Here is a 22,542-nt window from a genome sequence, read left to right as displayed (position 1 = left end):
ACATCTGTCAAGCATCTGGACATATGTTCTCTTTATCTGAGTGCTAAAACAACTCACTTCTCTAACTTTTTTTTATATCCATACCAAAAACTCCTTCTGAGGAAAAACAGCTGCAGCTTTCTGTTCTACTTTATTAATAATTCAAGACCTTTTATTCACCATTAGTCTCCATTTTAAATCCCCACCACAGTGAGCAAAGTAAGCTCAGACTTAATTTGGAAATGAACCTACTTTAAAAGTCTGGCAATGGTCCAAAAACAATATAACAGTTTCATTTACAACACTGGCCTTTGCTGTTTGTGTGAGCACAGTATGATTAATGTGTGTACATTTTCAAAGCGTGCTCCTCATGTGGATAGCACTAAGGAAAGCTTTTACTTGAAATTATTCTCCACCTCTGCACCTCCTCTCTGTTTCTTAATTCATTAACGTTATCTCCTCTCATCATAAGATAGATGCAATCGTTGTGCTATGAAAAAACATTCCATTAACAGGCTTTCTGGCCCATTACCCATGCTTATTAAATCAAACTCAAATACCCTTGTAACTCATATATGATGGTGCTGTAAAGAATAAAGGACTGAAATGGATATCAGATAATCCCTTTATCCAGATTTGAAGTTCTGGGCATTTTGAATGTCATACATTTACTATAAATCTTTCTTTTTGTTTGGAAAGTTTTACACAAATCATCAGAAATGGGTCACATTTCACATACAGGCAGTAAACTGCACTTAGAGGTAAAGTGTTAAGGCAGGGCTGTTTAGAGTGCGCTCCTTATTATAATAAGTAACATCTTATTCAAAGTGTATTTGAGTTTGAACAGAGAACTGCCCACTCTTGGTAGCATGTTTGAAACGTCCTGCATATGCGACTTGAAGGGAGTAAAATCAAATTATAGCTCACCAAACTGTGACAGTCAGAACAGCAGCTCAGCACATTCCAAGTGAAACATAAGCCCTTCAGTTGTGGAGCGGCAGAAAAGCTGCTTACCATGAGCAAAGCATCTCCCAGGAAATAAAACTAAACTGCATCATCAAATATGTTTTTAGGAGATGGAATACCACCTGATCACATTGCAAATTTACACAATAACGACATCTTCATTACAGCATTTGACAAGTCATGAATATGATGTCAACAGTCAACATTTTGTTCCAACCAAAACATCCACATGAACTTCCACCTTACCAGTTCAGTTCATAAACACAGCTGATCTAAAAAATTAACACAAAATAAATAAAGAAATAAAATAAAAATCTAGAAAATCAAGGGGATCATCATACCAGTAATGGTCCCCTTGGCAAAGTAAATTTGCTCAGCAGAACACAGCATCCAGACAATCATTCTGCTTGCTTAAATGCTGGACAAGACAAAAAAAAAAAAAAAAAAGAATAATAAAATAAAAATAAATAAATAAACACAGTTGAATAATAATTTTTTTTAAAAATTGTTTGCATCATACTGGCAGCAATCATGCTAACTGGGCTTGCTGGGTGAACTAGAAATACATTAACAAACCTCAGTTAGTGTCCATGTTTGTGCATTGAGATAATGCAACCGTTTGCCATTAGGTCTATAGTAAATAGAGTATGTAAGCTGTATAGATCATGCATATGTCCGACAGCTCAGAGGATTTATATAGTCCCTGTAATGAGAAACCACTATTTTGACTCTTATCTGTAGAGGGGTTCTGTCCGTCATCTGGGTTTGATAGCATTTAGATTGCACTTGATGCACTTTGAGCATAATTCACAACATGTCTGCATTTAATCTAGTTACAGCACACCAAAGCTTGGGAGCACACAGGCTTAATTAGGGCCCATAACTCTTCCTCTAAGAGCTGCTTCTGGGGTGATTGCTCTGTCAGAGGCAAACGAACCTGCATTCCAGTAACTACAAAGCATATGCACTCACTACATTTGAGTTACTTAGTGAGGTTCACTGACCTGTGAAGAACCAACTGAAGGTATTGACAGGGTCAAATGAGAAGGTCTTGTGTCGGAAAAATCATTCACACAAGAAAGGAGAGGGCGACCACCACACCCCAGGAGCGCTGCAAGATCAAGGCTGTGTCTTGGAGAGAAAGGAGGCTGGGAGGGTATCATTAGCAGGTCACTCACTCAGTTTGACCTTCAGAATTCTCTGCACAGCTTCCTTATCAGAGCAGTGTGCAACAGTGTGGCCTGACTATGTCACTGGTTAAGCACTGAACAGGGTTGAGCTACTTTTCACTGAAAATCTTTTGCACACCTTGCTCAGCAGTTTCTGTCTCAAGGGTACTGGTGATGTGTCTAAAGACCTAAAAAGCAGGACAAGATACCGATAATATGTGTGCAAGAGGTGAACATTTTGAAAAAAAAAAAAAAACTGTAAAAATAGTTACAGAAAAAAGAAGCTTGATGTATTACTGGAAATCATCTGCTCCTGCCGTGTTTTACAATAAGATAAACACAACCTCAGTTTAAATTTATTTAAATAAAACTGAGCCAAATTTTGATGAATTGATCATAAGTGAGTTGTGCACCTTTTTATACAAGCAACATGTTTGGCAAGTTGCTGGTCTGCAGCATTCAAGTGTGTAAACACATTGCCAAATGAGTGAAATACATCAGCAGTGATCTTAGAAAAACAAATATTGCTGCTAGGTAATCTGGGAAGGTTTACAAGTTTGACTCCAAGTTATGTCAAACTCTGTACAATGATAAATATTATTAAAAGGTGGAAAACATTAACGTTAGTAAGCAAACTTTCCAGGAGTGGATGTCCCAGCAAGTCCATCCTAAAATCTAATTATGAAATTGCAAAAGATCCAAGAGCTACATTTCAGATCCTACAGGTCTAGTGTAGCATGTTAGATATAACCATGTTTTGCAAGGCTTTAGTATGACTGAAAAAGAAGGTGTTAAAGTTTTACAATGAACCAGTCAAAGCCCTTCTAGTCTGACTAAAATGATGTGGTGGGAGTGTGAAAGAACTCTGCATAAACCTTAATGAGTGATCCAAAATTCCTCTACAATGATGTGAAAGTGTGATGGCATCATATAAAATCAATACCTTGGACTTTTTGCAGTTAAAGGTGGCGCCATGTTTTCTCCAGTCATGAACTGTACTTGCTTTTTACACTGCTTCTGCCTTTTATCTAAGTTTTGCTGTTTATTGGATAATGGCAGCATCATTTGTCATGTTGTGATTTATCTGAGATTATTTTACTCAGTTTTAGGATGTTTTGAGGATCAGATGATTTTCCTTTATGATGTGCTGATACATAAAACCTAAGAATTTAAGGAGGATTTACTTTCCTTTTCTAATGACCATATGTTGTTTTGTTTTTTTTTAAAGGGTTTTAGAAGTGAAAGCTTTACAAATATGGTGCAAAAAGAAATAAACTATAATAGCTGAAGTAATGTAAGGACTAAGTTTGGCAGGAGTATCTCACAAAGAGTGAGATCCATCTGCATCAAAGCATACATCCATCTGCCCAGAAGTGTTCTTTGGCCATTGTGACAGTTTTCTTTATTGAACTCATCATCTCATGGGAGGGAAGGATATAGACGCTGGTTACGAGCAAAGGATACGGAAATGGTGATGAATCGGAGCTGAGTGGTGTTTTGTCATGTATCCTGAGGGCAACAGACAAGGTTTTGTTCCTCCCACTAAGACAATTAGTTAAACTGAGCCAAGTTTTCATTGTCGTAATGAAATTGTATGGTTGGAGTTGGCAATGAAACCAGGTAGCATGCACATTTCTGTCAGTCCAAGTTGTTTGAGGCTTATCAGCTTCCATACTGTAGCTCTGCAAATGGACTGAACTTTGTTGGGAATTTTCTTTTTTTTTTTTTTTATCTGTGTATGTAACTAAATAAGAAGTTAAACAAAAGAAAAAGCAGAACTAAAACCAATGTCTAAAAAAATGCAAGTTTTCTAACATGGAATAAAATAAAACACTCTTATTAAGAGTTTCATATTAATTAAAAAGACACTTTTCACCATGACTAATTTATCTAAAATTTTATACACCCTCCAGACCTTTGTGCATGCCTTATCATATTTTGCATTTTTAAAAAAAACAACAAAAAAAAAACAGGATTTAATTGACCTTAAGTTCTGGAAAATATTAAGTCTTTAGATTATTTTGACAAAAATCAAAGAAACAAAACATTTTCTCTGTATTTAATACATTAAAAAAAACACACGTTACACATTAAAATGTCAAAGGAATGCTGTTCTTGTAGAAACTTGTCCGTCTCCAATTCTTTTCTAATCACAAACTAAAATCTTTGCAGATTACAAGCATGTGTATCTAATCACGTGACCAATCGCACTGTGTGCCAGCAATGCAAAACAATACAGTAAGCAGATTCAATGTCTGTGACAAATAATCAACTCTTGGCATCAAGCTTTGGTTCATAAACACACACACGCTGAGCTTTAAAGGAATGCATTTATGTTTTTGTGTAATTTGGTCTCAAGCAATGTTGCACACCACAGCTGCTGTCTGCATTAGAGGAGTAAGGCTATTCATTCATGTTATTTGCTCATAAAGTTTGCGCTGGCTGTGGCCTCCATGCTGATAGAAGGATTAATAACACATGGACATGTGAATCTCTTTCGCCACTAGCACTGGTATAAATTACAGACACAGCAGTCTGTGTCAGCTTTCAGCAAAGTCAAGAGCTGCATGTACATATTCGCTCTACATGACCAGTAGTCATAGCTGAAGCCTCCAGACAATGCCGTATTTAAAACAGAAAGAAAATTAAGTGGTAATCTATCCTGGCTGGCTGAACTACACTAATTAGCAACTTCCTGCTGCTTCCTGCAACACGAGATTGATATCAGACTTCTTATTTAAGCAGAAGCAAAAACACGAATATTTATATCAACAAATGGAACAATGTCATCTTGGATTTACAAACCAAACTTTTCTGAAGGCTTCAGCTGATGCATCATGAGGTTATGATTCATCATGAGACAGCAGGACTAATGCAAAGAGCCCATCAGTGGCTCGACTCTTAATGATGAGGCAGTATTGTGCAATGTGGAGCACTGAGCTGACATCAGTGTGTGAAGACTTTGCATTACATCGTGAACAAGGCAAACAATATTAAAAATGTATATAAATACAAACTAGATACAATGATATTACTCCGTTGGTACTACCAGTATACATTACACACCACATGCAAATACACACACTACACATTCACACTTACACAGTAAAGGAAATGATGTCATACAATTTACAGGCCTTGGTTTGGCTTTACAACTATAATGAATACATATATGATTTTAATATTAGCTGTTATTATAAGCTGCTTTAAGTGCTTTTCAATCTTCAAGTTTTCTATGGCAAAAGCAGATTTCTGTACAAAGAATGCTGGATTGGCTTTGGTGAAGAGACAGAGCAAATCAGCTGAGTCATAAGTTTATATTGCATTCGAATCATTTAGGTTTTGTCTTTCAGCTGAGTTTTCCACAGCTACAGCAGAGTATTCGGTCTCAGACATGTTGGAAGCCTCGATGAGACGTGCCAAGCCCGTCCTCGTCGAGTATTTAAAAATGAAGGCCTTCATGAGGTCGTACCGGTAGTTTCTGTTAATGAAGTTGTAGAGGATGGGGTTGAAGCAGCAGTGGAGCAGGGAGAGGCACTGGGTGAGGTGTAAGGCCACATAGATTACATTCTCCATGCCGCATGTTAGCGGTACCATGCCCAGCTGCGACAGGGCATCAGCCAGGAGAATGGCATGGTAGGGACCCCAGCAGGCCAGAAAAACGACGATGTAGGCTAGAATCACCCTGCGGCTCACACGGCGCTCCTGCTCCACTGGAGAAGGTGATGACGAAGAAGAAGAAGAAGAGGAACGGGTGAAAGCGCTGGCCAACAGGGCATAAAACACTGCAATGACAGGAAAGGGGAGAACAAAGCCCAGCAGGATAAAACTCAGCTGCACTCCCACCATCCACTCCATGGGGTTGTCCTCTGGGTACACAGGCCTGCACAACATAGTGTCCCCATGTGTCGACTTCACAGTGCGCAGGAAGTAGGTGTCCGGCAAGGAGGCCACCAGAGCCAGAAACCACACCCCTACACATGCACCACGGCGAATGAACTTCCTCCGCGCACCTCCCTCCTCTCTAGGCTGCGTCAAACTTATGTAGCGGTCCACACTCATGCATGCCAGGAAGAAGATGCTGCCGAAGAGGTTGACAGAGAACATCAGGTGTGTGAGTTTACACGCCACCTCTCCAAACGGCCAGTGGCCATGCTGTGCCAAGGAGCTCACCCACACAGGAAGTGTTGCGCAAACACACAGGTCAGCCACCGCCAGGTGAGCGATGTACATGTGCGTTTCGTGACGAGGGGTGGAGTCTCTTTGAGCGCGAAAGTTTACCCAGAGGACCAGCGCGTTAGCAGCCAGACCAACGATGAATATGAACGTGTAGAGAACACACATAGAGTACAGCAGAGCGCTGCGGTTGAACGCCGTGGCGCACACCTTCGCATCCACACTTGTAATGTTGCTGAAGGTATCAGAGAAGTTCAGGTCACTTAATGACTCCCACAAGTCCTCCAGCTCACTTGTGCTCAGACTCATGTTTCAGCTTTTGGAGAGAACCGCAGACCACGGGGAGGTAACACACACCACTTCTGACTGGGATGGATCCTGGAAAAACATGACATTAACTTATTATTTCTTGTAACATACATTCGTCTTAATAACCTCTAAATGTTAGCAGTTTTTCACATAACCATCTCATTTAAGAAGCAATTTTCTGTTGCATAAAGCGTGGCTTATTTTACACATGGGGACCCCCTGAGCTTAATAAAACATAAGCTTACTTATGGTATGCTACCAGATCCTGAAGAATCTTAATGTGGTTAACTTGTTAAAACACTGCTTTCATGAGCTAATAACAGCTCTCTGTTATTGTGTCACAAATGGTGGACTTTTCTGTGATTGATGTGCACTCCAGGGGCAGCACAATAAATGTTTACATTAGCTCTGCTTGGCACAGAGTGCACATTGGACATAAGAAAGTGGGATCGTGAAACCCAAACAGAGTGTATTTCCGGAGCGTTCTGGGCGTTCCAAGATAAAGCCACTGGTCAGGGTGGGAAACCCGATGCCTCTTTAAAGACATTTTTCCTTTAACATGCTTGTTATTGAAAAACACAACAAATCCCATGTCTCTTCCCTGCACACAGAGCAGGAGCAGAGAGGGTGAGAGATCAGCTGTCATCACCCAGATGATCAAAGAAAATCCCTGAATACGTCATTTTACAACATCTGAATCTGATAATGCGGGAAAACACCAATTCAAATGCATTGCTCATGTATGCATACTGAAGCAGCGTGCCACATTATGAAAGTAGCAGACTAGAGCACTTTGGCACGCCAATAACCCGCTGCGATTCCTCTGAGCTTGGTGGACCTCTGAAATGTTCACCTCTGCATGGCCTGTGTTCACAGCTTATTGCTGCAATGTCTCTCTCAGCTAACTGTCAGCCTGCCGCAGTGTGCAAGATCAGAGGTGAGAGGTGATAGATCAAAACCAGAACACAAGTGGCTTAACCCTGCTGTTGTCCTTGACTAGCTTGTGCGCCCACAGAGTGAGTTGTGTGCAGAGATCTGCAGGAGGTTTGACGCCTGCGAGATGGCCTGAGTGAGGTTAAAAAGAGGGTCACCGACCACTGGGTGACACAGCACGCCAGAGAGCAGTAAAATGTGACCGTGTCAGACATCTGTCTGTGTTGGAGCAGGATTTTTGCTGTACATTAGGGTAATTGGCAAAAAGTCACTAAGAATGAAGGAAAATAGTAAAGATTTTAATTTTTTTTAAAAAAGCACACCAGGAGTATTTTAGGATGTGCAATTGTCTAGTGATGGTCTGCTTTTAACATTTGCTTTAAAACACCACATTTCAAGGGCATAAAAACATTTAAAAAAAAAAAAAAAAACAACAATTATTTGAAAGCAGCAATTGCCAGATATCTTTCACAGTGGGATTTTAAACCTACAAAGCAGCATACAAAATTATATGTTGCTGCAGCATGAAATAGAAAAGCAGCTCAAGAGATAGTGAAATTTTGTTTTTATTATTATTAAGCAGTCATTAGATTCAAATAATAAAAGGCACAGTCGTATAACACTAAGTGGTGTGAAAATTTTATTTGATGATGGGTTGGACTGTATTTCTCAGTCTACTGTTTACATTTCTCTTAATTTTCAATGTCTACGAATTTAAAGACTGCCTGTAGCACCCCAGGGCTAAACCTGCATCCACCTATTATGTCCTCTACTGTTCGATTTCATTCTTGTGTTGTGCTCATTCGTGCATGTCATGTGCTTTGGATAAAACATACATACATATATATATATATATATATATATATATATATATATATATATATATATATATGTTCAGATACATATTTAAAAGAAAAAGATGTGCCTTGGCAGCTATCTATATTGCATACATTACCGACACATTACCAGCATAAGATATGTTAACGGTGGTATTACAACCTCTGCTTTGTAATGGTAACACTTTCACCTTTTGTTATTAAAGCTATACTATATCTTCTTTCACTTTAAATCATTAAAAGATACCGGGAAGTTCTATTTATTCAAACTGAGAGATTTTCTGAGCAGAGATAATCCTCCCCAGTGGTTTGTCTAATTCCCGTATATTATATGGAAAATACTTAGAGGTGCCAGGTTTCTCTGCAGGCTTCAAGCCAATTAATCTTTTCACACCCACATCAGATAACCCACACTGCACAAAAAGCTCATCGTTCCCACTGTATTTCTCTCTCTTTCTTGTCCCCTCTTAACCCACCATCCATTCACAATTAGGGCGAGAACATCTTTTGTTTTTCAATACACTGAAAAAAGAGCAAATAAGGTATTTTCATGTGCAAATGCTGCCGTCAAGAATAGTGCAGGTGCAGCGTGTTTGTCAGGAATTCCGCCTGTCAGTCTCGATCAACAGGCTTTAGTTTGAGGGAGAGAAAAAAAAACAAAAACAAACGAAAAAGTTTGGACAGGACATGATGTTTCCGCGTAGATAAACACAGAAGTGTCGTTTTGTGCGTCATTACGCATGAGCACAGAAAGGCATGAGCGATGCCAGACTGCTACTGGGCACAAATATCATTGTTGCCATTGTTGATTTGTATCAAGCTGGAAACGAACTAGTGTTGTGTTATCAGTTCTTAACGCACTGTAGCTCAACTAGAGGATTCAATGGAGAGGCAAACAAACAGCGTCCAACACAGGAAAAAAAAAAACTCGAAAAAATACGACTGAGGCATTCCTGTTATAACTCAATTTTTGCATAATAATTGGTTTATTCTTTCCGAAATGCAAAATAGATTTGTCTCTTCTAAAGAAGTCTCTTTATGGGCGGTAAGGGAGCAATGAGTTTCGCATGTCACGCATCTCTGTATTAAAAAGCTGGAAAACTTCGCTATTCTTACCGCACAGCTGCTGTGGCAACTTTTTCCTTCCCTGTCTTCAGTCTCCTCGTCTCCTTCGAAGAACAGATTTGTTTGCGAATATTGTTGATGCTGAAAGATAAACTCAGTTCCACAGCAAGTAACTTGCGTGTGCCTCACTCCGCCTCCTGGAATGAATGTGAGCTTCTATGTTAACCTGCACTTGCTGATGTTCTCGGAGTTACGCCTCCAAGGCTGGTCCCAACAGAAGCACACTGACATGACGCCTCATCCCCTCAACAGCACGCAGCCCAGATAGCTTCAGCAAGCAGAAAAACTGAAATAAATATATTAATAAAATACAGAAATATATTATTATATCTAATAATATTTTTTAATGCAAATATATTGCATTAACAATATTACTTTTTAGATTATTTATGAACTACGGAAATCTTTATCGTCAAAGTTTTTCTTTAACAATATTTGTACATTGACATTATTCCTTTGAAACCTGAACAAATTAATTTGATTGTGTTATTAAAAGTTTTTATAAAGCCTTTTATACTTATACAGTGCTTTTTTAAAAAGTAATGTTGACCACTCAAAGCACTTTGCATTGGCTACTACATGAGGGGAAGGTTGAAATCAAGATATCAACCTCTTTGTTAGACATCTCCACTTCCTCCTGAGCAACAGTCACCTACAGCCATAATGACAATTGGAAACCACAACAGTTTCTTTTGAGTGGATGTAGCAACACATTTTGCTATACATAAACCCACATTAAACCACCCTACAGGGCCAGCATCCTGTACTCCTTTGAGTGCCACACCCCACGTACCTACATGTGAAACCAAAATCTGAGACATTCAGTAAAACCACATTGTCTGTCAACCGTCTCTTGCTTCCACCCAAAACTGAAAAACGGGTTAAACCCAAAAAAAAAAAACTCTCCACATAGTTAACTGCAAACACCCTCTGAATAACGAACAACAGTTTGCATTTTCATCTCATGCCATTTTGCCATTATCTGGGACCTTTTCGAGCAAATCATACAAGTAAAGAGGCAAAGTATTTAGGCTATAAGGAGGGACATGTAAGCTGCACGCCAGAGCCATGTTGCTTCATTGTCATTTGAACCACATTCAGTCTCATTTCAGGGAACATTCTTTGGAAGCAGCACAAAGCTGCGTGGGAGGCTTGTGTTTACAGAGAGTTGCTGAAAGCTCACCTGCAACTCTGGTGGCCTCACAGCTGCTTCCACCAGGGCAATTAACCCCAAGTTCAATACAAAGACAGGATCACAAAAGGAAGCAAGAAGTAGGGTTTTTAAGTTAGGAATGCAAGGAGCAAAGGCGTTTGTCTTGTAAAATCATGATATCACACTTTGATTGATATGTGAGGAAAATTATTTTATTGATGTAATGTTCAGTGAGTAAAGTATTAATGTTGCCAGGTTCATTGTGTCCAGCATGTTTCCTTATGGAAAAAAGATATGGCACGCACAGGTCACCAAACTTACATGTTTATTATGATTGTCTGCCAAGAGTTTAGAGATGAAATACAACCAGTAGGCTACTCTGACCTCATTAAAGAGCAAAGAAGTAAAGTCAGTTTCAATGAGGCTTTATGAAAGCTCCCACTACGCACGCATACCCATTGTCCTCCGTATCAGGAGCATCGGGGGGGATTTGTAAGCCTTTCTGATAAGCATCCGTAGTCCCACAGACTGCTGCCAGCCCTCTATTCTGCAGTCTTCATTCACAGGGAGGCCATGAGAGAAAACAGCAGGGGGGTGTGTGTGTGTGTGTGTGTGTGTGTGTGTGTGTGTGTGTGTGTGTGTGTGGATGTCTGCAAGAAAGAAAGATAATGATTTTAAAACTAGCAAGATCATTTCAGATGCATTTTGGGTGATGCAAAGCCCTGAAACAATTATGTGCATATAATTACAGGATAAAGTCATATATTTTAATGTTTTTAATGTTTGAACAAATAATTCTTTTTTCTTTTCTTTTCAGGTGAAGTATTCTGGTCACGCATGTTTTTAAATAAAGTTGGACACAAAATTCTCATTGTTTTCTTCGCAGTATGATGTTTCAACTACTTTCTTTCTATTGGAAAAGGTTTTTGGAGCTGACTTATTCTGGGTTTTTTTTTATTCTGTCAGCCTAGTGTGATAAAAGTGTGTGTTCTCATTCTGATAAAGAAACAGGAGCTACATGATGATGATGAATGTCATCCTAATGTCCTAGCATTCTTGTCAAGATGCAACTAAAACTGGAAAATTACTGCAAAACTGTCATAAAACCCCCATTTCCCTTTGCTAACCAAGGTAACATGACTGGAAACTTTTTACAACCCTTGGATTATCAGCAAAATATGTTAAAAAAAAAAAAAATCAAATAAATAAGAACAATAGTTTAATCACAGTTTTCCAGCTGGACCTGTTGATTACAAGCCTTGCCCAGACACAGGGGCTTGAACTGGCCAGTTCGAGATTAGGAATGGATTACTCTACCACTGGACCGACAAGTGCTAAGATGTTAAGCTTGTTAACCTTGATCATTAAAGATTAGCTTCATATAAGGGTCAAAACTGCAAAGATTTAGATGCAGTTCAATTAAAATGGATTCACATAACACCAAATGTTCTTAAAATGTATAAAAGTTCATTTTTGTGTTGTTTATTGATACATAAATAAATTGTTTGTACCTATTTTTATTATGTCCTTAAACATCAAAACGGACAAATAAATGCGTCCACATATACAATTAAATAGAAACTTTTTGTTTGTTTGTTTGTTTTTTAGCATTTATTTGATGGGTCATAGTTATACCTATTAGATGTGTTTTTATATAACTGAGTAAATGGAAAACTTCTGCAGGCTCTCTGTATGGATCTGTCTGGAAATGTTTCAGTCTTAAAATTTGGCCTAATTTGGGGTATGTCCTGTTGATTGATAGGTACAGATATCTGGCTGCAAAAAGGCAGAGTTTAGCACACCCATGTTAGCTGATATAGCTTTAGCCCACCTACATCAGTTAGCTGGTTAGTTACCATTATCTCAGTTAGCTCTTAGCTACAGGAAGGACAGAGTTTTATAGATATCAATTATCCACCCGACGCTCATAGCCCCCCTCTCAGCTATACTTCTCCGCCCAATTTTGTATGTTCTGGGAGTGACGGCTCACGTGACACTACTAAGATATCGACTGAGGGAACCACTCAATGAACTTCAATTCAGCTTTCCAGACCCTATGGGTGACGTCACCGAGGCTCCTTCCTATTTTTAGACAGTCCATGGTTAAAATATTGTCTGTGAAAAAATGTAAATTGCAAGATCTGTTCATAGAATAACAAGTAATCCGGAATGAAACTTTTTTCTGAATGATATTTTGAGTGATTTCAGGCCATTTTAAGCGACATTTTGTTTTGTTGATTATATCATCATTTACAGCTAATGCACATGTTACAGCAGTGATGCTTGATGCATTAGATGCACTCTGTCTTTGAGTGTTATGTCAATTTAAAAAAATGTTTTGTGAATGCCATAACATTCGTTCAACCTTCATTGCTTGACGTTCTCATTGATAATAACCTAAAACACTGCTGCACATGTTTTGAATATACAGGATATCTGTAATGCATTATTCATGGATGTGCAGGGTTTTCAATCCAATAACTGTTATGTAATTTAATATGTATATTGATGCCTATGCATCAAAAGGTAACACATTACATTGTTAAATAGTGTAATAGTAGAAGAAAGAAAATAAAATTAAAAACTAACAAAAGGTAGAAAAAGCCCAGCTTCAAGGTTGGATCAAGACATGAGTCCCATGTCTGGCAGCATTGCTTTTATACCGTTCTTTCCTTATTATCTCCTAATGTTGTCCATGTTATTTGTTGACCTCAAGTTGCCATGGATCATTAGTTTTAAAAGTTGTGATGCATTTTTATACAGCAATTCACTCACTGGAATGGGCAATGCATTATTGATGTCTATTAAGTCTGGAAGAGTATGCAGGTCCTTTGTTACTTTTGTTTAGGAACTCCCCACTATACTTCCCAGAACGAGGTTTTGGCTGTGTTTCGTTAGACTGACCTAATCAAAAAGAAGTTTGTGTGGAATATTTGTTTAATAAAACTGACTTGACTCAGTTTTTCAGGTATGTATGGGATGTGGACACAAATGCAAGCTGATAAGGCAGGCAGCCACAGGAATCCAAGGTTTAATCCAAATAATAAAAAAACATAAACAGAACTTGGAAAAACTTAAACAAATTCACTTTACACATGGAAAGGAAACACAGCGATGATCTGGCAAGGAGATACTGAAACCAAGGGGTAGAAGTACACTGAGGACAACAGGTGAAGTGAGTTAGCAAAATCTAAACAGGTGAACTAATCACAGGAAGCAGAAAGCAAAACAAAACACACAAGGGAAAACAGAATTAAACATAACAAGACTTAAACAACCAAAACCAAAACCCAAAGACCTTGGCAACATGGCCAAGTTCATCACAGAAGATAAACAAAATGATCAATAAATAAACAGAGGTAAAAGGAGAGGCAGTGAGGAAGAACAAGTAGGATACAGTGTTATGGATAAGAAAAATTCAAATGACTTCTTCTGTTGTTGTTAGTCCTGGGTCATGGAGGTGGGTCCGTCAGTCTATTTTTGTGCAAATGTCCATTGAAAAGGGTCCTTCTCAAACTCTCAACCACATTGTTATCAGTCAACCTCCCCTCCTGCTCTGAGGGACCCTCAAGCACTTTTCTGCTCCCTCACATTCCTCCTGATCCTGTCAGTAACCTTATTCATTTTTCTCTAAATTATTTCTTCATTTATTATGTTTTAAACAGAACAATGCTTCTGTGGATGTGTTGCAGCTGTGTACATGCAGCGAATCGACATTGCCAAGGAGTGTCTGAGTTTGAGAGGAATCAACTAAAACAACTGACAGAAGAAAAGATTGGCAGGTATTTGTTGAATTCAACCTCATCTTGAGTTTTGGACAGTTTCTGTGTATTTTCTTAATCCTTGTGATTGAGTAACCTGAATCCCTCAGGACTCTGTTCCTTCAGGTGGAAATTATACCGTGTGTGTCCCTGATTTGAAATGTGGAAATGAAGGCATTCCTCATGGACACAACATCTCTCACACCTCAATGTGAATTTAAGTAAAACCCAAAAAGTGTTTATAGAGTCAGAAAAGTAGGAACACTCAGACTCCATATAACCCAGACCCATAAATAATCATTCTAAATGTTTTTGATTGTTTGCTTTTAGCACTACAAGCCATTTTTAAGAATATGACTTGCTCAGCACCAAAATCTTTTTTCACTTTATAGAAGTTGACAATTTAACTTGAAACATCTACTTAATTTGCTCATATTTTTTAATTTGGCAATTGCATTTTCTTGTTTTATTATATCTATTGGTGTGTGAAAGTTTTAATGATTAGCTTAGCTTAGCTTGTCATGATGATTGACTCTGTGTAAGGTTTAAACTTGCTAGCCAGCTGAGTTGGAAGTTACAGAAGAGTATTAGGGCCACTGAATAAAAAAAGAAATAATTCTGAAAAAAAAGTCAGAATTCTGACTTTAATCTCAGAATTCTGACTTTTTTCTCATAATTCTGACTTTCATCACAGAATTCTGACTTTTTTCTCAGTGTTCCCTGCATCTCGCCCAAAGGCTTCTGGGATAGGCTCCAGTTTCCCCGCGACATTTACTTGAATTAAATGGGTTCAAAAAATGAATGAATTAATGACTGAATGACTGAATGAATGGTTGTATTATATCGCACACTGTCCAAAAAGATTATACAAATGAATGAATGAACTTTCAAGAATTTATGAACATACGCACCTGTATTGGTTATTCATAAACACTGGTGTAATTTGTTTTCTGACTTTAAACAGTGTAATATTAAAAGAGATTAGTTACATTTGCCACACGGAGTAAGTGATTATGAGTTAAGGTGCTGTCAACTTTATCCATTTTAGATCTGTGTGTCCTTTTGCAGGAAAACACTAAAATAATTAATTTAGAATTGTTCCTATTGTTTTGAAAGTACAACAGAACTGTACTGTATTATTGCACATCAGAAGACATTTTTGGGACTACTGCATACACAGCTTTTGTATGTGAAACTTTGAGGATACAGATTCTTTATCACCAGCAAACTAATCACTTGAAATAGGGGGATTTTTTTGAGATTAAAGTCAGAATTATGAGATTAATGTCAGAACTCTGAGAGAAAAGTCAGAATTCTGAGAAAAAAAGTCAGAATTCTGAAATTAAAGTCAGAATTCTGAGGAAAAAAAAGTCAGAATTCTGAGATTAATGTCAGAACTCTGAGAGAAAAGTCAGAATTCTGAGAAAAAAGTCAGAATTCTGAAATTAAAGTCAGAATTCTGAGGAAAAAAAAGTCAGAATTCTGAGATTAAAGTTAGAATTCTGACTTTTTTCTCAGAATTTTTTTTTTTTCATTGGCCCTCATACTCTTCCGTAGGAAGTTGGTGCTGATGACGTAAATTTTATTTTTTTTGCTAAATATTCAACATGGCCACCTCTGGATGTAAGACACACCCTAAAAATTCAACTTTTGAATAAACCACTTGGATTTTAATGATGCATTACATTAAGCAGCATTGTTGGTTTTTAATGCACTAAAAATAAATAAATAAAAATGCAAACAAGCTGACACTATTTTAGACACTGCATAAATACTGGTTACTCAGCTACATTGGGATTTCTTTCTTATTTTTTCAGCTTTTTGCTGCATCCTCTGGATGATAACAATGCTCATGAGAAAGTTACATTTTAACCTTGGAAGGCAGCTGGACTCTCATGATATCAAAATCAAAACACAATGCATCAGGGCAAGCAACTGGTTTGTGGCCAAAGCAAAAGTTTTGACCAATCATTGTCCACTACATGCCAATGTTAGTTGTGAGAACAAATTATAAGTCACATTCACTAACAATGTCTACTGATCACGCTTTGTTGAACTTATTGGTTGAAACTAACAGAAATGCTCAATCCAACCATTAAGTTATTTTGACAGCACCTGCTCCCTTACAATTCTTTTCTAAATATGGCTAATAAAAAAAAAGTTTAGATAAGATTCGACTGAACAGTTTGCATTTATTCATTTATTCATTATCTGAAACCACTTAATCCAAGTAAGGATTGTGGGGGAACTGGAGCCTATCCCAACAGTCTTTGGGCAAGAGGCAGAGTACACCCTGGACAGGTCACCAGTCCATCGAAGGGCTACTGTTTCCATTACGGACATTAAGGATTTAAGTCATTAATACATATGTATTTTAAAATGAAGACAATTTTCGTCCATATTAATGTTTTGTCTGCCATTCATACAATGTCGGTAACTTTTAGCTGAAATGACAATTAAAAGAATATGCACGATAATGGTCTGAAACAAATCAGCAGTTCGTGACTAAAAAAAGAGACTGGTGTAAAAATCTGATCTGAACCCATTGTATTTCTGAGGGAGTAAGACAAAAAAACAGCGCAGACCTTGGAGTGATACTCAAGTCTTTCCGTGACGAGCAACCAAGTGCTTCAATCAGCATGACAACAAACAACATAGCAACAGATACCATAACGACATGAACCGACATGAATCCTATGCTAAAACTGGTATCAAATGACATCACAAACCATGGTTGTGCGTATGCGAGTGTAAAAAGAAAGGAAGAGTTTGGTTGCTTGCATGAGCGATGGGTGTGACAAATCAGGGAAGGACACATGTCATTGTAAAGACTAAGCTTTTCTCTTGTTACCTGCATACAGAGCTTTCAGATATCTTCTTCCTGAAAGGAATTTTCCAAAAGATTAGTAACCAGTGAGCTAAACATACTGGCCTTTGTATGTGGGCCAAAGGCCAGAATGTTCTGAAAAAACTTAATTTAAAAAATGTCTGTGTAAGTGTTGAAAAGGCTAAGGAGTAATTATTCCTGCTGTTTAGAAAAGCTTTCTTTTGGCTCTATCTCCTCTCTTTTCTTATGCCTGTGAATCTATCAGCGCTGTCACGCTTTGCTCTTGGCCATGGCCATCCGCAGTGTATGCAGACCATTGACTTTGTCATCCCTGCACGCAGTAGGAACTCAAAAAGTTATGCTCCCCCAAGCCACTGTGTTCACCCTCAACTCTTTCTCCACCACTACTCATCCATCCGCTAAACCTCTCATACATAAACATTCAAAGCCAGGTCACTGGGATCATGCAGAAGGTGGGTGATAGCTGAAGAAAAGTGTTGCCTCAGGTGACAGTGAGTGTGTCCAGTATGGATTAGTGAATGACAGACTCTTTCAACAGACTCACAAGAAGGTGTCTGTCTTTCTGCATATGCTGGAGTCTGCATCTCTAATCTTGTAATCATATCCTGACAATCCCGACCTGTGCTTACAACACCTTTCCTTTCCATCCTGAATGTTCGACACAGAGTTCATACGTAGATATGTTGGGAAACTTTCACCCCTATTGTCCTGTCAAGCGGCATGAAAAATGGACTATCAGGGCTGCTGGAATAGCTCTTATGACCACATTACCTGTAGGTGTTTTGCCATCCTGCAGCTTTACATGAAAGCCTCTGTGCTGACTGCCACATGGATCAAGTTCATATTTCAACTAAAGTTAACTTCTAAGTTGTGTTGGGAAATAGATTTAGACGTTGTGACATTGCACTTCAACATCAAATGTCAACGTTCTGTAAGAATGCGAGCACTGAGAGAAAACTAAACTCTGCGGGCTTCATCGAGTATAAACAAACTGCAAAGTGCTCAAACAAGATGATGGAATAAATAATTTGGGTAAACATGTCAGCAGAGTGAAGTCTGACTCAGTTTTATGGGAAAAGATCTAAATGGCAATACACTGCAAGTACACTGTCCGTCAAAAAAACAAAACAAAAAACATGCCCCCGTGGCACTAAATCGTTAATCTAAATAAAAAGTGCAGCGTGCAATGGAAAATCCCCTTAAGCATTTGTTTCTCTGTCCAAGGTGGTTCCTATTTACAGTTTTGCATACTCACCAGTGAATGTATCACTGCAGGGGGATAGCAACCAGGATGTGGCAACCCAGGCAGCATCTGGAGCTGAGCTCTGTGTGCCTGGAGCGCACAGTGAGGGGCACTACCATGCACTCCCATTCATCTACTCCTCCTTCATAGCCTCATTTATTGCCCTGAGCTTGTTACAGCCAGTACACACAGAAAAAAAAACTCATGTGGCTATTTGTTGTCATTCAGTGTTTATACTGTCATGTGACAGCTGGCGAAAGATCTAAGTGAATGTGTGAAACAAGAGACTGAAACTAGTAAGAAACAAAAAAAGGAGTCGTCACTGGACAAGATTCGCTGTGTTTGTACAATGTCTGTTTCTTCCATCCCTCTGCATCTTGGGGTGGAAATAGAGGAGATCTGCTTTTCATTAAAGTGAAGAGAAGGATTTAAAGAGGAGCGTAATGGCTGACTGGAGTCTTAACCCTGTCACTCCGACACCCCAAACACTAAAGCCACACTCAGCCTTCACCTGTAAATACAAAACAGCTTTGCTGCATCACGTCAACCTCACAGTACCAGGCACTCCATTCATCAGAGCTTAAATGGAAACCAAATAGCGTGATATCTATCCATTCGTCAAAGCTACGACTGCAGGCCTTCCGTGTAAGAGCTACAAAGTTGCAAAGTGCAGGCCTGCCTTGGCCTAATCACTGCCAGACCAGCAGAGCGAAGTGTCTGTCAGGAGCAATCTGCGAAAGTGTATATAAGAGGTAAACTGCAGTCCAGTCCCATGAGAAATCCGTCTCCAGTGAGCATTCAAATCCCCAAAGTGCAGAAGATGTGTTAAAAGTCCCATTGTGGTAAAAGTTTCCTGTGTATTTTCACATCGGTGAGAGGAGACGACTAACACAAAGGAAGGACGGAGATGAGGATAAATTGAACAAGAGATGAAAGACGTATCCTGCAGAAGTGCATAAAAAGAGGAAGGAGGTAGTGTTTGTTATTATTTTTCTCCCATGTTTTCTCTCTTTTTTTTTTTTTTTTGGACCTACAGGGCTCCTTGGCTCTGCTTGTGGTCCTGTTCCTCCACAGCTGTTGTAGTCAACAACTTTTTTATATTCCTCCTGACCAGCTGTTCAAGCTGTGATTACAGGCATCGGGTTAGGAGGGCTGGGAGGTTTATCTCTAATCCACAAACACCCATGCAAGCAGTTAATGCCTTCAACTTATGGGAAAATAAAAGCATAACATTTGTTTCCTTTTATACTAAACACGTGAGAGTAAATTTCTTATATAAAAGTTCTTCTACAATATTGTTTATTTGATACCTGGAAACTACACTCTGCAAGAAAAACTAATTTGAAGGAGGCTGCTGTGAGTGGTGCAGTTTGGGGGATCACCATGCTCAGATGTCAGAGGGAATTCCTCAGCTCTATAGTGATGGGGAACATACAATGGACACTCTGTGATAGGAAGATAAAGGGGGCAGTTTGAAAGTTAAAGCATAAAAGTTTGTGCTAGTCGTTCTCATTACAAACCTTTCCTGCTGCCAATCTTAATATTACAGCCTTGAACCGGGCCTCATTCCTTATGTGTATGCTGGATTCACTCACACACACACACACACACACACACAGGCAAAGCTCAAAAGGCGGCATTTTTTGCAATGATATAATTGATTGTATTTCAGTGTAAGCCTTTACGGAGCTAGACGATGGATGATGTAAATAATTTGTCTAATTTTTCAAATGACCTTTTTATCTCATTGACTTTACCTTCTCTTTCCCTACCTCTGCCTGTTGGGTGGGGGGGTCACTGTCACCATTTTTAATGGCTGGCCTGTTGTTAACCCAGTGACATCTGGCGTAAACACAGAGACTGATTTATAGCCTCATCAAAACACCTAGAAGAGTCACATCTGCTTTAAAGTGCAGTTAAGATTGGAAAGTTTGTATTTTTTTTCATTTGTTTTATTTTTTTTGTTTTGTTTTGTTTTGTTTCAAATATACATTCAAAGTATATAAGTTTCACCAGAAATGTGCAATATGTATGTTTGTCCATATTTCCATTTTGTTTTCTGGACAAGGCAACATGACACAACAGAAATGACATCTTATGTTAAAATCTGTTTGCTGTAGGAATGTAGGTTTTAGGCTGTCAAACTGTTTTAAGCTGCATTTAGACGCAACTATATGGCCTACTATTACTCCAATGTTAACTTTTCACAGAAAAGGAGAAAAATCTTGAGTGGAACAGAAAGCCGAAAAGTTCAATAATTGTGGAAAACCTTGTACAGGACAATTTAACTTAGAATCTCTTACATTAAGGTTCATGCAGCCCTCCTCCCCAAAACATGTCAATGAGCCATTTGTTCTCCCAGGGTAGGCGACCTGTCATGGTTATGAGAGCCACCGCATGTTTGACTTGTCAAAAGCACTGGTCACAATTAACTTTAATAAAACACCGCATCAGAACCAAAACCATTTATATCTTCTAACTCTACAATCCATTTTTATAGTAACTACTACAAAATTATGTGATTGTCTGGCAGTGACAAAGATGTTTTAGTAAAGTGTTACCAAAGTATTAACTGAATGTAACACATGTTTGAGTCAAAGGGCAGCACATACTCAAACTATCCACACCTCTCTGTCCTCAGTATAAGAACCTTTTGTCGTCTTTGATTAAAGACTTCTGAATGAATATGCTGTTAACTTGAAACACTCATCCTCATTTCCCTCCTTCCACTTGCAATGGCTATGTGTTACAAAATGCCATTCTGTGTTGTAAATAAAAATAAGCACAAATGTCCTATACACTCTTGATCCAATAACTTACTAAAAGATTTATACACATGTATAATAAAAAAATGTATGTGACCATTTCATGCATGGGTGGGTGAGTCACTTCCAGCCAATTTAAATTAGTAAGCAAGATAGCAAGATCCCCTTCTTCTGTTTCCTTCATATTTTTTTTATCATTTAATGTTGCCCTACCAAACCATTGAAAGCTGACAGCATCCTAAACACAATGCAAATTTCTTAAAAATGACCTGTACATTTGGTGGAAAGAAGGACGATTTGGTCCAGCAGACCTTCAGAATTAATCTTCACACTATACTGTTTGTATTTAAGCTCTGGGTAAAGCAGAGCTGCATTTCCTGTGACTCTGTTCAATAGCTGGTATCAGACAGTGCCCACTTCCTTCCATTGATCCAGCCAAAAATGGCCTTCCATGCAGCCAGGGTGGGAAAATTCAGATGGACAATAGAGCAGGATGGACACCAGATTAGCAATCATAGCATGAGCCCCATACACAAACTCAATACCCACGAATCCTAGCTCCAACACTGCTTTATCTGCCTGGGAAAATTACTTGTATTTATGTTTTCTGAACATAATTCTGAGGATCTACTAATAACGTGAGCACAGTTTGATCATGGAGACTAAACAAATCATACTGTAATCAGTTCACATGAGAATTAGTCAAAATTGCATTTATCCAAGCAGCCCCTTACCAGTGCCATTTTAAAAAATATATATGTCTAGTGAAGGCCAGTAGTGTTAAAAAATCACAAGCTTTTGCAACAGCAAGATCTGAAAAGGATCTGGTCATAGAGACAGGTGATTACAAAGCCTGGCTCTGATTTAACACAAACACATGGTGACCTTGTGAAACCCCAGCTGTTAAATAAGCGCCATTGAGTTCCTACATGTCACAAACTGTGGTCCGGTCTTCAGAGTGCAAGGCCATTTCCTTAAGTGTGCCTCGCCCCCTCCTTCTCCACCCATGTCTCATTTCCTCCATACCCAAACAAAAGCTGTTTCTCTGGGAAAAGTGCTCAGCCACTTGCATTTCTTTGCAGAACTCAGTCCTGCTTGCAACTAGACTCCCTCACTAGCCTGTATGTCTATATATAAAAAAGGTGAAGAACAATTTATATAAAGTATTGAATGAGTATTCAAGTTGCTGCCTTCACAAAAGTCAAGCAATAGCTGCAAGAACTGTAAAACTGACATTAATTAGCCCCCTACAATCACTACCATCAATTATGTTAGGGTG

General features: G+C 38.7%; 1 protein-coding gene across 1 annotated transcript; it reads right to left on the bottom strand.

Annotated features, from left to right (window-relative positions):
• Nucleotides 1-4,231: 4,231 nt before the first annotated feature.
• On the bottom strand, nucleotides 4,232-9,612 carry ackr3a (atypical chemokine receptor 3a). The gene is made up of 2 exons (XM_079253717.1): nucleotides 9,485-9,612; nucleotides 4,232-6,668 (listed from the first exon to the last, which is right to left on the bottom strand). The coding sequence occupies exon 2, from the start codon at nucleotides 6,597-6,599 to the stop codon at nucleotides 5,430-5,432; it is 1,170 nt and encodes a 389-aa protein (XP_079109843.1). The 5' UTR covers nucleotides 6,600-6,668; nucleotides 9,485-9,612; the 3' UTR covers nucleotides 4,232-5,429.
• Between the last annotated feature and the right edge of the window lie 12,930 nt (nucleotides 9,613-22,542).

Source organism: Telmatherina bonti, assembly GCF_933228915.1.
Source record: "Telmatherina bonti genome assembly, chromosome: 15".
NCBI classification, from domain to species: Eukaryota; Metazoa; Chordata; class Actinopteri; order Atheriniformes; family Telmatherinidae; genus Telmatherina; species Telmatherina bonti.
This window is presented reverse-complemented; position numbering and strand designations above follow the sequence as displayed.